General features: G+C 38.0%; 1 protein-coding gene across 19 annotated transcripts in view; it reads right to left on the minus strand.

Annotated features, from left to right (window-relative positions):
- Nucleotides 1-15,099, minus strand: part of NPAS3 (neuronal PAS domain protein 3) — an 850,867-nt gene that overhangs the window by 237,959 nt on the left and 597,809 nt on the right. For all 19 annotated transcript variants that reach the window (XM_081050527.1, XM_081050528.1, XM_081050526.1 and 16 more), the window contains one exon: nt 419-508. In XM_081050527.1, coding sequence (XP_080906653.1) covers nt 419-508 — 90 coding nt within the window. The remainder of the gene's footprint in view (nt 1-418; nt 509-15,099) is intronic.

A 15,099-nucleotide genomic window follows, 5' to 3' on the forward strand; every position in this document is an offset into this window, starting at 1 on the left:
TTTCTTGACTCCAAATGACTCCCTGTCATTGTGTCAGCTCCCAGGATAATGCAAGGAACTCCATAAACATCCAGTAATAGGACACGAGGGAAGTGCCATTACTGTGTCCCTCTCCTACTGGGCACAGAGGTTTCAAAGTTCAAAACAACCGAGGGAAGAAACTTCATTTGTTCTTAATAAATTAATAATGATCCCTGGGGGGTGAGGAGGACTAAAGTTTTTGAGTATGAGTTTATTCCGAACGTTCTGAACTGACACATACAATTTTCCCACCGACTTTGTGAGAAGAGTCGGGTAGAGCCATCAAAGAATAAATTTGATCATTCACGCTAAGCAGGATATCCACCGAGGAAGGAAAAAGCACAAGGCTCAAGGAGCCTTTACAATCGCAGCCAAGAATCTAAATAGTTTGACTTACTTGTGAGAGGCCTAGGTAGATGGAGACTGTTTCAGAAATGTACAAAAATTTTCCTTCTTGATTTAGTGCAAATACAAAGCCATCCAGGGACTGCAGAAAAAATAAACACATAAATAGGTTAACAAATGTATGTGATGGAGATTTAATTAGTAAGGCATCTGATACAAAGTAATACATAAGGAATTGAAGACCATTTTTTTCCCTTCATGTTTAACAAAAGTCCTAAGATCTTTTATCATCGCATTATATATGAACAAATTAAAGGTCTGAATTAGGATTACAAGTTTTCCTTTATTTCAGTGACTTCCTTATGTCCCTGTCATTTTGATCAAGATACATTACATTCATGTATAAAATCAGGTCATGCTGATTGTATGAGATGTTGCCTTTATTTTTTTGGATTCAGTAGCTACTGAGATTAAATCAGCAAGTTTCTCCATTTAATAGCAGAACAGGAATGGAAATTGTAATGAAACAAGAGAAAAAAGGGTTCCTGTATGAAGAGCAAGTAAAATCACCACTTGAGCTACTATGGACATTAATAATTTGCTCATTAATAAAGGACTATGCCCTCCTCAGTCCCATTATCCATTGTGTTAGAACCAAAAGGAGAAGCCATACGTTATTGGTGAATGTGTGTATAGGCTGAAACCTTACAAACTGTAATCCTTTTTTGCAAAACTCTGTATTTAAGTTTTCTTGTGAAGGATATATTTTGTATTACAACTCCTGAACTGGAAACAAAAGAAGAAAGGAAAAAAAAAGAAGGGTGCAACATGTCGTCTGGAACTCCTGAAACCTTAGTTCACTTTGCGAATGGAGGGTTGCATTTTCAGTTTAATGAATGGTGTAAATCATAATGGACTCCAACTGCAACATACCACTTCAATTGAGAATAAATTTATTTCCAATTCTTGCAATCCATGTGCATTTGATATGTCCCATCATCCTCATGCCTTTTGTGTTGCTTTGTTTATTGAGTTTTAACCAGGTAGATTTCCTAAGTACTGCTTGCACAGGAGAAGAAGTGTTAATGATCAGTGATATTTACTGAAGCTGTGAATTTGGAAGTAGAGGCAACCCACGATGGGAAGAAGGTACGTGGCAACACTAAATTAATAACTTGTTTTTAAAACATTGCAATGTGGGAGAAGCATGTAAAATTCAATTAGAAAACTGTACTGCCTCAAATCTCAGCAATAATTTCAGTCTCCTAAGACACTGAACTGTTTTTGGAGCTATATATGTATATATAAAATGTATGTATTTATGTATATATGTCTCTATGCATATGGGGATATGTGTGTATATGTATTTATATGTATATACGCAATTTAGAGTCCATGTTTCCTCATCTTTGTTTCATAGTCCTATTGGTCAGAAACTGTGGGTAGCACCCAATTTCCTCCTCTGATTTAGTGGGCTCTAAAAACAATTCAAAAGTCACATCTTATTGTTCCACATAAAAACAAATTACACGATAAATAAGCTTTTGGTTAAGATAGCACAATAATAATAGCTTACATTTATTGAGCAGTATTTGCTAAGCAGTTCGCATGTATTGTCTCTTTTCATTTTCTCAAGTACCATTTGAGGTAATTATATTATTATCTACATTTTACACACAAGGAAATTGAGGCTTAACTAAGTTAGGCGACAGGCCTGTCCCTAGTAAGTGGGAGAGTAAGGATTTGAACTCTGACCGTCAGACTCAATTATTATACTGCCTTCCACTAAAAATAAAGATTCTCTCACTGGTATGTGTACATTAATAAAAAAATAAATTGGATAGTATTTCTGAAATTAAAATATTTATATTAAGAGTCAGCATATAACTTAAAAGTCATCATCACTTGTTTTTGAGTGATTTGTTCAAATGATAGAATCGTCTCTTTAGGAGTAGGCGATCAATGGGAAAAGGGATGACAAGAGAGTTCATAAGTCATTTCCACAATAGATGACCTTGTCAGTCACCTTCACTCTATAATCTCTCTCCTGGAACCAGCTATGGGACAGGGAAAAAAATACTATCTGAGAGAACAGGGCTCCTTAGCTTTGACAAAATTGCCAGCCCCCTGGTGAAATCCAACCTTTGAAGCTTAGAGTGTGGTACAGTGGAACCTTATGTTGAACCAGTGAAAAAGAAAAGTTGCCTTTGTAGAAGTTTGGAAAGGATCTCATTTCAACATGTCTTCAGTTCAAACAAGATATCTCCTAAAAAAAAAAAAAAAAAAAAAAAAAAAAAAGATGTCTCCTGAAGATGATGCATGAGGATTAAGACTCCCCCTTTTGAACTTCCACATGGAGAAAAAGGCCTGGTTAGATTTTCTATGCAACCGAAGAGCCATGGCCTCGCATACAATCACAGAGATTTGTGTAAGCCATCTTCTCAAGCCTTAAAATGCCACTGTCAGATTAGAAGGACACACCAAAAGATCACAAGAGAACTTCTATGGGGACAAATGACAATGGGGAGGCTGATTGAGAGCAGAAGAAAGGACTGATGGAGCTGGCACAAAGACAATCTGTAGTCTAAACCCTCATTTTACAGGTGAGGAAACTGAGGCAAAGAGAGGCTAGGTGGCTGGACAAGATCCTACAGCCAACTAGTGGCAGAGCCAGGATTAAATTTCCTTCACTCCAATATTATTTAAGTATTTATGTCATTGTATGGTCCTGGTTGGCTTATTTAACTCCCAAGGAGACTGAATTTCCCAACAGTGGGGCTATGTCTTGTTGAACTTCATCTAGCGAACACCTAACAACTGCTCAACCAAGGCTTAGTAAATCCAGTTCTACCTCCAAACACAATGCTTTCCTTTTATATCATGCACGCTAGAATGACTACTAGGGATGGCAATTATTTCCTCCAAGCGTTCTGTTTATGGAGCTATTAGATTACTTGCACTTTCTGATGCCGCAGATGTCTAACATGGTCTGGGATATCTCCTGACATTTGGAAGATCAGAATTAGACTGGATTCATTTATAGTCTTCCAAAATACCCAGTGCTATTCATTTGCCATCGACACACATCCTTTCCTTTCTCACCAAAAGAGATGAGGATTTTTTTTAACAATAGGTTCATATCTCACATATTTAGTAAAATACTGGAGGTCTGGACACCATAGCAAGGAAAAGGAATATCTGGAGGCTAAACAACTGATGCTATTAAGCAGCGGAGATCTAAGAATTGGCCAGTTTTGTTTGGCAAAAACAGAGGCTTCAACACATGTTCCAATTTCCTGGTGAGATTAAAATGAGTCTATGTCTACATGACACAAAGCATCCAGTCAATTCAATTAAAAATAACAGCCAACTTGGTGGGGAAAAAAAACAACTAGTCAGATCAGTTGTTTGTCATCGCAGAGGTAAACAAAACAAAACAAAAATGGTTAATTTTTCACTTTTATGCTTATCATTTCAATCAATTATATCCACAGTGTCAAATGAATGTCTATAACTCAGGTTTGATTACCTTGTAAATAAAGAATGGGGTATGAAACCCGATAGGCAAGGTTGCTCTTCATGTAGCCATTACCTTCCCATTTGGGGTGATCCTTATCCATAGTTAGCCACATTTTGCTGCTTAGAAAGTTTTAAAAGTAGCATCAATATTGGTTTAATGTGGGTGTCTGAATTTTAAAAGGTGGGAGGAGGAAAGAAACATTCAATCAGTTTGTCTTGGGAACCAAATGTGATTAATCTGAAAGTTCTAAGGCATTTTTAAAAATTTTGAATCAAGAAAGCTACTATGTACTGAGCTGTTTCAATCACTGCAGGCTACTTTTTAATTTTTTTTTTTTTTTTAACTGCCCACTGTTTTCAACAGGCACCAATTAAGATTCTGGGGTCAAAGGGTTAATTACATCTTCTAACTCAGTATGTAGAATTTTCTGATTATTAACTAAGGTTGGATTAAGATGAAAAAGAACCTACACAAATGTTAATGCTAGTCCCTCCTTGAGAAGATTTATTATAAAGCCATGCTGAAATCTATCTGCTCTCCTCAAAGCAAATGGAGAACAAAATCTTAGAAGAAACAGTAAAGCAGACGTTTAAAGGCATGCAAGGAGCTGATTTCTCAAGACAGTTTTCTTATTACTAAAACCAGTTCTAGGGCATCACAATAGGGCTGATGTTCTTTGTCACATCCCAATGAGTCCATGAAGTATACATACAGGAGCCAGGCTTGGATACAGAAGTCAGGAGCTACAGCATCTCTGAATAATAATGCCTGTAATTATAATTTATATCCCCTGACATCAGTGCAACATACAAAATGTAAGGCGCAGTTTCTTAACCCCCAAAGCTGAGTGCCTTTAACAGTATTTGTCAAATGATAAGATTATTTCCTTGCAGGGTATGAAACTAACTATAGCTTCATGATTGAAGGTTCACTAATTTTAATGCATTGTGCTAAATGGATATTTATATTTGTCAAAGCAGTTTTGTCTCTGCTTTCTTTTTTTGCCTGCATATTACAGAGCAGCCAAATTTCAGAGTAAAATCTTACTATGGTGCCCTTCTAGGGACAATTCTCCTGTATACCACTACTCTGAAATTCATAGTTCTTCCTTCTACATTCCAATGCAGAAGAGGGAAAACAAAAAATGCAACACCCCAAGCTCTTTTCCCTTGACCTAACTCCAGTTAGAGTGAAGAATTACCAGTAGGCTAGGTTATTTTAATGACAGATTATTTTAAACTAAGCCTTCACCATCTGTTCCACCCCCTAATTATGAATGCAAAAAGAACATATTTCACAATTACATCAGTAAAAAGTAAGATATACGTGATTTAAATGCATGCATGTGCTCCATGTCCGATGCGCTGTGCATTTGTGATGTTCTTCTAATTCAGGCTTCGATTACAGAGAAAATACCAATCCATGATAGAGAATAGTCTCTGACACACCAATCCCCCCACCCCTCAAGCTCAGGGTTTTCATTATCGGGACGTAATTCACTTAGGAAAGAGCAGAACATGAATTTGAGCACAAATCTTGTCAGCCATTAGATACAAGTACTCATATTTTATAACTGCCCAAACAGCTTTGCTGTTAACAAGGAGAGGGTGTATGAGAAACTGCTTCCCCTACCGGAGCAATGGGTTAGCATCGGGAATGACTGAGTCTGCTCTTGAACCACCTCTATCATCATGACAGGCTGAGTGGATAAGCCGAGCACAAAAGAAGCTTAGCCTGGAGAGGGAGGACAGGGCTCCGGAACCTATCTCTCCACTCTGTTATGGCCGCAGATAGAAGTTAGAAAGAAAAAAAAAAGTTTCTTCAATTGTGTGGCCTCTGGATACAATAACACTTTGACAGAGCTCATTGAGATGCCGTATTGCCCTCTGATTGCACTCAGGAGGTGACGCTATACTGGTCTCACACACACATGTGGATTCCTGGCTACTTCAAGGAGAGCCTGGGATGGTGCCCAAGAAGTGCCCACATGTATCTGTTTATGGGGAGGAAAAGTTTCCCAAATTTTGTCTTTGCAATCTGAGTTTTAACAATTAGGCACTGTGCAGAAACAAAAGCCATTTTTCAGAAACAGGACTCTATGTCAAGTATATTTTCTCAGAATGGATAAAAGCATACATCAAAGGTTTAGGCTCTTCTTTAACTCTTAGGAATCTCCCAGAGCTTTCTGTCTCCCATTCTTCCCTTATATCCGCCCCACTGCATCTTTCAATGAGTCAATAACGTGAAGGATAGCACAAGTCACATTATTATGTACCAAAAGCCACAGGTCCCCCAATCACAACAACAAACTAGATTAGTTAGGCAAAATTTGATTCATTTCCCATGAACAAAGAATTCCAGAAAAACAAACCTTGATGCCTCAAAACACTTTTCCTAAGAGTTTCCCAAAACATGTAAATCCAAACATCTTAGGTGAGAAAACAGTGCAGAGACACAGACAGCCTCTTTTCAGTTCTCAGAGAAGAGGTACCAGAATAAAAGGGAAGGTGTTGAGCTAGTGAATTTCTAAAGCATGAAAAGAACAAAGCCACCTGCTTTCTGAGCAAGGAGATCAGGTTTTGCTTCTGCTCATTAAAATTCCATTTTGTGGGAGCTGTGTATCAACGTGCTGACCGTTTTTTCCCTGGGATGCTAGTTCAATCCTTGAGGGATGTAAATTTCTTGATTTGAACATCTAGCCAAATGGACAACAGGCTCTGGTATAAAAGCAGGGTGTGGCATTTGGTGGAGTCACGTGTATCTGTGTCTCTGGGCCACCAGGGGAGGCAAGCAGACCTCACATTATCGGTGGCAGGTCCTGGGACTCCACTTGAGGCAGAAGTGACCATGTGCTGCTGCTTACAAGCTCTTTTTGCCTCAAGGAGAGGATTTCCACTACTCATTCTAAGGCACATTCACTGGAACATTAAAACACCTCCTTATTGTGCATGTGGTGTAGTGTACAGAAACAGAGGCTCTTCAGAATCTAGGAGCTAATTCCTTATTGCGCATCTTTCCCTTTGAATTCAGAGTTCTCTTTCAAGTTTAAGGAGGAATTCCCATGTCAGCAGGAGTAATATAAACAGTACATTGTACTGGCCCTGAAAGGCTTACAAATGTCACTGCTTTGCTTTGGCTACACATGGAGTTTGGTCACATGCAGGGTTCCAGGTGTCTTTCGAGTAATCTGTCTGCATTATACAAAACAACACAAGGGAAAGAATTCATGAAAATTTGTTTCTTGGACATACTATAGGTCACAGACGACTAGAAACTAGGGGATGGACATATTATATCACATATATGGTACAGTAAAATATAATATATCAAATATACTATTATATATAGTATAATATATACCATCATATCATATTGTATAATGTTTTAATGCTCTGTTCATTCAAATGTTCACCATAGAGGTGGGGGAAGGGAAGAAAACTACACTGGCAAATTACATAGACCAAATGTGAGATAAGTATTATTAAATCTTACTTTATATAAGGAAACTGAGGCTCAGAGAAATTAAGTACATTGTCCAGTGTCACACATCAGTAAGTGGTAGATGGATGAAAGAAGGATCCCCCGTTTCCTTCTGCTGCTGGGACAAGCTGTTGGGTATTTCAGTTGTTTCGTACCCCATCATAGTTGCTCGAAATCTGTGCTTCCTCTAGCATTTCTTTTCACACAAGTGATTCTACTGGTCCTTCTGTGTGATACCTGCAAAAAACACCTGCTGAGGGCTTACTATTCACTGGCCTGTGCAGGCTGAGGTTACGCAGAGCTGAAAGAGGAGCCAACTCAGGAGCTGCTTTCTTAAAGAAAATTCCTCTGTGGATCCAAGACTAAGAAAATGAGTGAAGCTGGAAATTAACTTTAGAAAACAAAAAGCTGTAGGGCAAAGGCAATTTCCAGCTCAAGATACCCTCAAAACATGATGGGGACCACTAATGTCACCGAGCTTCACATCTCTAATATGCTGTCTATGGGTTGGAAAATGAATAGATTGATGGAGTTTTTAGTTTTATTAAGGTATAATTGACACATGAAATTGTAGATATTTATAGTATACTTTACGATGATGTGATATACGTACCATGGTGAAAAGATTTCTGCTATCTAGTTAATTAACACATCTATCACCTCACATGTTTATCTTTTGGGAATTTATAAATGTACAGTCAAGGTGCTAATGCCTAGAAGTAGAGAACAGACCCCATGGTTAATAGAAATGCTAGGAGAAACACACCTCCCAACAGGCAACTGCCAGGACACGACTTCAGCACATATGCCAGCGGGCCACGGGGTTGGATGGCTCACTCACTCCATTGCCTGTCCCAAGGTTTTTTATTTAGACATAGGGTTTTATTCTTTCTGTCTCTGGTATTACCTGCAATATTTTATGTAGAAGTCAATGTGAAAATAAGATTGGCTTTACAGAAATTTGTTTTGTAGTCATGTTAACTCGACAATGCATTCTCACTGATGCAGGGTAGACCCATACTGCGGTTTCTGTTATGGCCGATTATGATGTGATTCAGTTTACTGGGCGAGGGGGGGGGGAGGGACTTTAAAAACAGACTTTTAAAGAGAAAATGATAAAAAAAACTTTCTCCTTGTATTCCTTTACATAAGGAGTTTGTGTCAGGGTAGTAACAATGATTAAAGAACCCTGAATTGAATTTAGCATATTAAAAGACCATTTAGAGACCTCAGATATTAATCTGGTGTATTCATATGAGTTTCATTTCAGGAAACACTTATTGGCATCACTAGAGAAAAGGTATTCAAAACATGTGTACTGAAAGGAACTTGATTGCTATAAATATAGTTGCCACGGACGGAATTATGTTTCTCCCAAATTCATGTGTTGAAGCCCTAACCTCCAATGAGATGTATTTGGGGATCTGGCTTTTAGAAGATAATTAAGATTAAATGAGGTCATATGGGTGGGGTTTTAATCTGATAGGATTGGTGGCCATATAAAAAAAGAAAGAGCCATCCCTCGCTTCATGGGCACACACTCAGGAAAGGCCACAAGAACACAGAGCAAGAAGGTGGCTGTCTGCGAGCTAGGAATAGAGTCCTCACTAGAATCCTGCCATGGGGGCACCTTGATCTTGAACTTCTTGTCTCCAGAACTATGAGAAAATAAATTTCTGTTGTTTAAGCTATCCAGTCTATGGCATTTTGCTATGGTAGCCCAAACTGACCATAATAGTTTAGAAATTCTGGTTGGGAAAAATGCTTAGGCCATGAAAACCTTTAATATTAATTTCAGAAAAGCACTGTAACCAGATTCCCTGCTCTTTATTTTATATATCATTTATACAATTAATAATTAATTTTTACGAGACCCAGACAAAGCTATAAATATGATAGACTGATAATAGAAAGTAGAATTTAGTTCCAGAAATCGACAATACTTAGGATTGTTTTCGAAAATTTTTTTCAAGTAATTGCACCTCTTCTGGTTCCTACATTTGCAATATTGAAATATTTATATTGGTTTTCTGTGCATTTCAAATGCTGAGGGACTACATTGCTTCACTGCCTTAGCTCCATACAAAGCAGAGCTGCACATTTATGTGAAAATCAATTATTCTGATGGAATTGTGAACCTGATTCTGAATGATCTTGGGATAAACAACGTGGTTTAGCTCTTGCTCTGTCTCTCAGCTGCTTTGCTGATCTTCTGTTTTCATTTCACAGGTGGCTACTAAGTCTTGGTGAGATGGACCAGCGTACATTGCTTGTGCACAGAACTCTCATCCTATTAAGGGCTCCAAGGAAATGCTTCTGCTTTTATCCCCACATGCCTCTTTAACACATGTGAAGCAAAAGGGATTGTGGATTTTTATTGTTTGGTAACATACTTGCATAACAACTCATGTCATAAGAAATCTTCAGAGAATGTCTAGATGGTATCCTTCAAAGTAGAGCAATTCAGCATATGAAATTTGCTAGGATCAAATTTTCTCGGTGTACATTAAATGAGAGTCTAAATTTATGCCATAAAAGCCGTGGTGCTTGGCTGTAGATCCTGGCTTCTGCTGTGGTCCAATTCAGGAACAGAATGAAAGTACTGGGCTGGGGTATGAGGTGTGGGTAATTTTGTGGGCTAAAGACATTAGGAAAGAAGAAAATTGAATTCTGGTATTTTCTACTGACTTACTAAAGTGATTTTTCTTTTTTTTAAATATGAAAAATGAGATTGAAGTTTCCTTCCTCTTTTGGACCTATTTCAAGGGCTATCCGGACTGGAAGAGAATTCATTGTCATCACTGAAGAGTAACTGGCTATTTTATTATTTGAATTTCCTGGACCGAAAGGTGCTTTAACCAAAATATCAGTGAGATTTCAGAAGAATCATGGGACGAAAGTTGTCTTTAGGGAAGTGGAATAAAAATGCAAAGACAAAGTGACTAAATGGTAGTCACAAGGTAGTCTAAAATGACTACCTTGAATATAAATTCAGCTATGTTAAAATGATTTAAAGAAGGCATTGCAGAATTGTACACATGAAGTCTATGTAACTCTACTAACAATTGTCACCCCAATAAACTTAAAAAAAAAAAAGGCAGAGACTGTATCTAAATTACTGGGCTTACTATCTTTATGCCTGCCTGACCTACCATAGGAGTCAGAAAAAGTGATACACTCAACTATTTTCTGTTTTAGCTATTTGACTGATAAGTCAATCATGGTGATTATCTTTTGCTTTAAAAATTTGATTAAACATTTAAAAATATCCTCAAATTTGGTTTAAATATATTCTAAAGATATAGTTCTGTTTTGTCTTTAAGTCATAGTTTTTACTAGAATAATGCATCATGGATGTCAAAGGGCAAATTCGATTCACTGCATGGACTGTCACTAAAGGTCAATTTTTCAGGAACAGATCTTTTCTATAAATTTTGAGATGCCTGTCTACTTGGTTATAGATACATATATTCTAAAGGTGCTCACATATGCTCTTATAATCACCAAGCAGGGAGGGATCATTTCATGGGACTAACGATGCCACCACATAAATTTCCCAGGGCAGAAAGAAGTGTTAAAGCTTTTGCCTAGGCATAATCTTTCCTTTCCCCCTTGTCCTGGAGTATACTCATAGTACGGATCTTCCCCTTTCCTGCGTTCTTTAGTGAAGTCAAGACCAGTAACTGACATCCTAGATGCTTGCCAGAGAATGATAGATTCTGATATTCTGATTTTTCTTAGGCAGCACATAATGTTAGCCTGCAAGGCAGGTCTAATTTACTCTGCATTTTGTCTTGGGCTATTCGGCACAGGTTGCTTCAGAACACCACATACCTACGTTAGCTTTTCAGGCTGTATGACCTAATACACCCGGGAAATCAGATAAAGTATTTTCAGTGACACAGGGCCAAGTGGTTTACTGAAGTTGTATTATATATATAACAGTCATTATATATCCTACAAGGGATTCACTAAACAATAATCTAGGGTACGCATGATCTATTCAAATGCACTGATGTGCCAATTCATGGTAATTCCAAAAGAAATTTGCAGTTGGCTATATTGATAATTCATTCACTAGAAACCCTGAATCAATAGCCTCAGTCTAATTCTAATGTGCACAATGATCCATTTACCCACTCTTTGACTTAAATAGCTAGATATGTTAGAACAAAAATAATTTGAAAATGGATATAGTCCACCATTCAATGGCTTTGATGAAGGATAGTCCACCTCTCAATGACTATTGACTGGTTAAAATTCTATTCAGTCTATAGAATTTATAGTGGCCTCAACGATATAGCCCTATAATAAATACCCTTAGCCACTACTGTCACCTTCCACTTAGTCTTTCTCAACCTTCTATGTCAAAGGCATCCAAATTGCCAACAACAGTGGTATGAAGGGGCAAGCATACTGATTAAATTCCAAGTCTGATTTTTCCACTTGGCCTTCAGCCTGGTTTCTTTTAAGGGCTGGGCATGTTAACCAACATGTATTTTCATTACTAGAATGGTGTTTTTCTTAGCTGTCTGGAATCCCAAGACTACAAAACGACCCAAGTGCACAACGGAGAGATTCTCCACTGGTGTCTACCACACACACTGTCTCCTAAACTTGCAGAAATCCCTAATCATTTAAGACAGATGAATCCTCATTATAATTCTTCCTTAGACATAAGTTTGAGTCAAGTAAACTTCGAGTCAAGTAAACAAAAACCTCCCCATGAATGATAGTAGCCAGAAAAAGGTGAGGAAGTATAACTTGAGATCACCTTGGAAACCATAGTGTACAGTTTTGGGATCAACAGCTTCTATCCTTCAGAAGTTCTCATTTCAGCCTCCATTTCATTCTTTCTTTTTTTTCTCTTATTTCCTTTTCTTTTTCTCCTTTCACCTTTTGGTTTGCATTCTGCATTCATCCATTTAATGAAAGAGGTGTCGATGGTTGTGGGGGTGGTACGGTTGTGGTTGTATGTGTGTACCATACTTCTTAGCCAATGTTCCTAGAATTCCTGTTCTGAATGTGTTTGTATGTGAAAACTACCCTAGGCAGTAAAACAAGAACAGATATGTGTATACATCAGACTCACAGATGTGCAATGAGAACTGACAACTTTTGAAGACCAAGAATGGCTCCAAATTTGTGCAGGCTAGTGGTTGAACATTGGGGATAGCTTCTTTTTTGCCCCCAATGAGATTTGTTCATTTTAGCCTTGACCTTTTCCAACAAGTAAGATTTGTTTTATTAACTTGCTTGGGGGCTTCTCCTTGGTAATAGGATGACCTACTTTAATTTCTACTTAAATGCTTCACAGGCTAGAGAGAAAGTTCCCCTAAAGGATTGAGCCCCTAAAGACTCAAATTGGCCTCTGAGCCCTAATGGAAGACTTTTATCCCAAAGCAAATAAAAAATATATTAAGCGTTTTACAAACACAACCTTAAGCCTTTATCATTTTCTGTATGTTCTTTCTATTCTCATTATAAGTCATCGCACTAACGTAAGACATTTGCTGCTCCTCTCCTCCAGATTTTTACTCCTTTCCTGGTTCTTTTTTGCTATGACAGGTACCTTTCAAGAACGTGCAGAGCCAATTATATTTTGCCATTTCCTAAAAAGCACATAAACATGGCATAGTGGCCCACAGATGTGACCTACTATGCAGGTCTAATGTACTATATGTTGACAGAGGTCTCCACAGTTTATGAACATCCTTCATTCCACTTGAGTGAGACCAAGACAATGTTATAGGGAATAACCAACGTTATTATCAATATTGTACAATGCAATGAACCCAGCTCTTTTCCATAATCTCAGCAAAGCATAAGTAACACACTCTCATAGAATGCACAAAAGAAACTCATTCCTTCACGTATTTGCAAAAAGTAATTCTTTCTTTTATTGGGCTCCCTCAATATACTGAACTATGTTATCATAATTAAAATTTTCAATAACATGACATGACATAAAGCCTTCATTTTAAACAGGATAAAAATCCTTGTCCCAAAAGCCTTACAACATAGAGTAAAATCTATAGGTTCTGCTGCAAATCCTTTATGCTTGCTTCTTCGGCCTGAAATCTTTTGGCTTACACAGATCCACATAAGAGAATGGTGGGTGTAGCAAGTCATCTAGCAAGTTTTCGAAGGAAACACATTAAAGCCCTCTTTTGACATATTAGGACGTTTGAATGAATTACACAAGATACCATACAGGCTTAAATACTCAGGTACAGAGAGATGCCAAGCAGAAGGTATATCTGAGTGTTGGAGGACAATGGATAAAACATCATGACACCCCTCATCACTTTTCTGCATAGGTTAGTTCACAACAGGACTGCTGACACAGTAAGCAGCTGAAGTGGTATAAAGAGAACTGATCCTCTCACATGTCTCCCTAGGGTCTTTCCAGGATCCTCAAGAGGAAAGGAATCTGGTATTATCCAAGTCCTAGGTGAAGCACCAGATAGGGAACAGGGGTGTCTGAGCTATAGGGACAAACCTGGCCTTATTAGAAATGTGGTAAAGGAGACTCCCGGAGTCAGAGAGCTTTATAGGAACGCCCAAATGAAGAGGACTGAGGAAGGAAGAACAGATGCTTCAGCAGACAGACTACTTCTGAGACCAGGGCTCTTTGATTGAGATTATTGCTAGAGTACATTCTACAGCTTTCACCAGGCTGGGACTTACTTCAGAAATGCTCAGCAAAGGGTATAACTTGCCAGAGGCTGGACCTCATGTCTCAAAGACCAGGCACTATGGAGGTGCTCTCTTAATTCCACCATCTGGTCATCCTCAACTTGAGAGGGAAGACTCTGTCAGAAATTCCCCGGTCAGATTCAGACGGACTCTAAGATTTGGGGCAATGGCAGAGAAGGTAGGACAAATATGGCCTGCCTCCTCAATTCCCTCAGTGAAGTGAAAGAGCCTATGGGGCCAGAGCTGAACTAGTTCTATGCCCAGCTTGGAAATGACAACAATTCAAAGTCTTCAAGAGGTAGCACGGTGCAATGAAAAAGAAACATGAGTTTTGGACTCAGACCTGAGCTGGAATTCTCAATTTGCAACTTCACTGTTTTTTCATGTGGAAATGTAAAGAGTTATGGCTACACATTATTTATTCTACTCAATAGAATTGTTGAGATTAGAGTTAATCCATGAAAAATTGCCATCACATAGAGGGTAATATTTAATAAATGGTACCCACGTTAGTTATTATTTGACTTGAGATTCTGACTTAGAAAGAGTGTCTGCTAATAAGGGTGTGTCTTACCTGATCACAAGGAGAAAAATACACTTGGAGTAAGTGGGATAATCTACCAAAGGCAGTAAAGCTAAGTAAGTTAGATATGAACTTAAAGGGACAAGCAAGAAAAGGACTTGATATACGTGACTAAAATAACATTTTCATCATGGTCATAAACATTCCTCTTTAAAACTTTAATAAACCCAGTTGAGAAAAGGCTATTCATAAGGGAGAAAAAGACTATTTCTTTATCTTGAAGAATTGTAGAAGTTATCAGAAAGAGACACCTTAAGAAAATACAGTGTGGGGAATTTGGGCCCGACAGTGATGTGAAGAAGAAGATGAGAAAGAAAAAACTATAAAAACAAGAAAAATTATTTCAGTTATATAAGCATGGTCATTTAAAAATGAGAACTATTCTAAGAGATGGGTGTGTGTGTGTGTGTGTGTGTGTGTGTGTGTGTGTGTGTGTGTTTAATATTATACA

This window comes from Rhinolophus hipposideros (genome assembly GCF_964194185.1).
Source record: "Rhinolophus hipposideros genome assembly, chromosome: 5".
NCBI lineage: Eukaryota > Metazoa > Chordata > Mammalia > Chiroptera > Rhinolophidae > Rhinolophus > Rhinolophus hipposideros.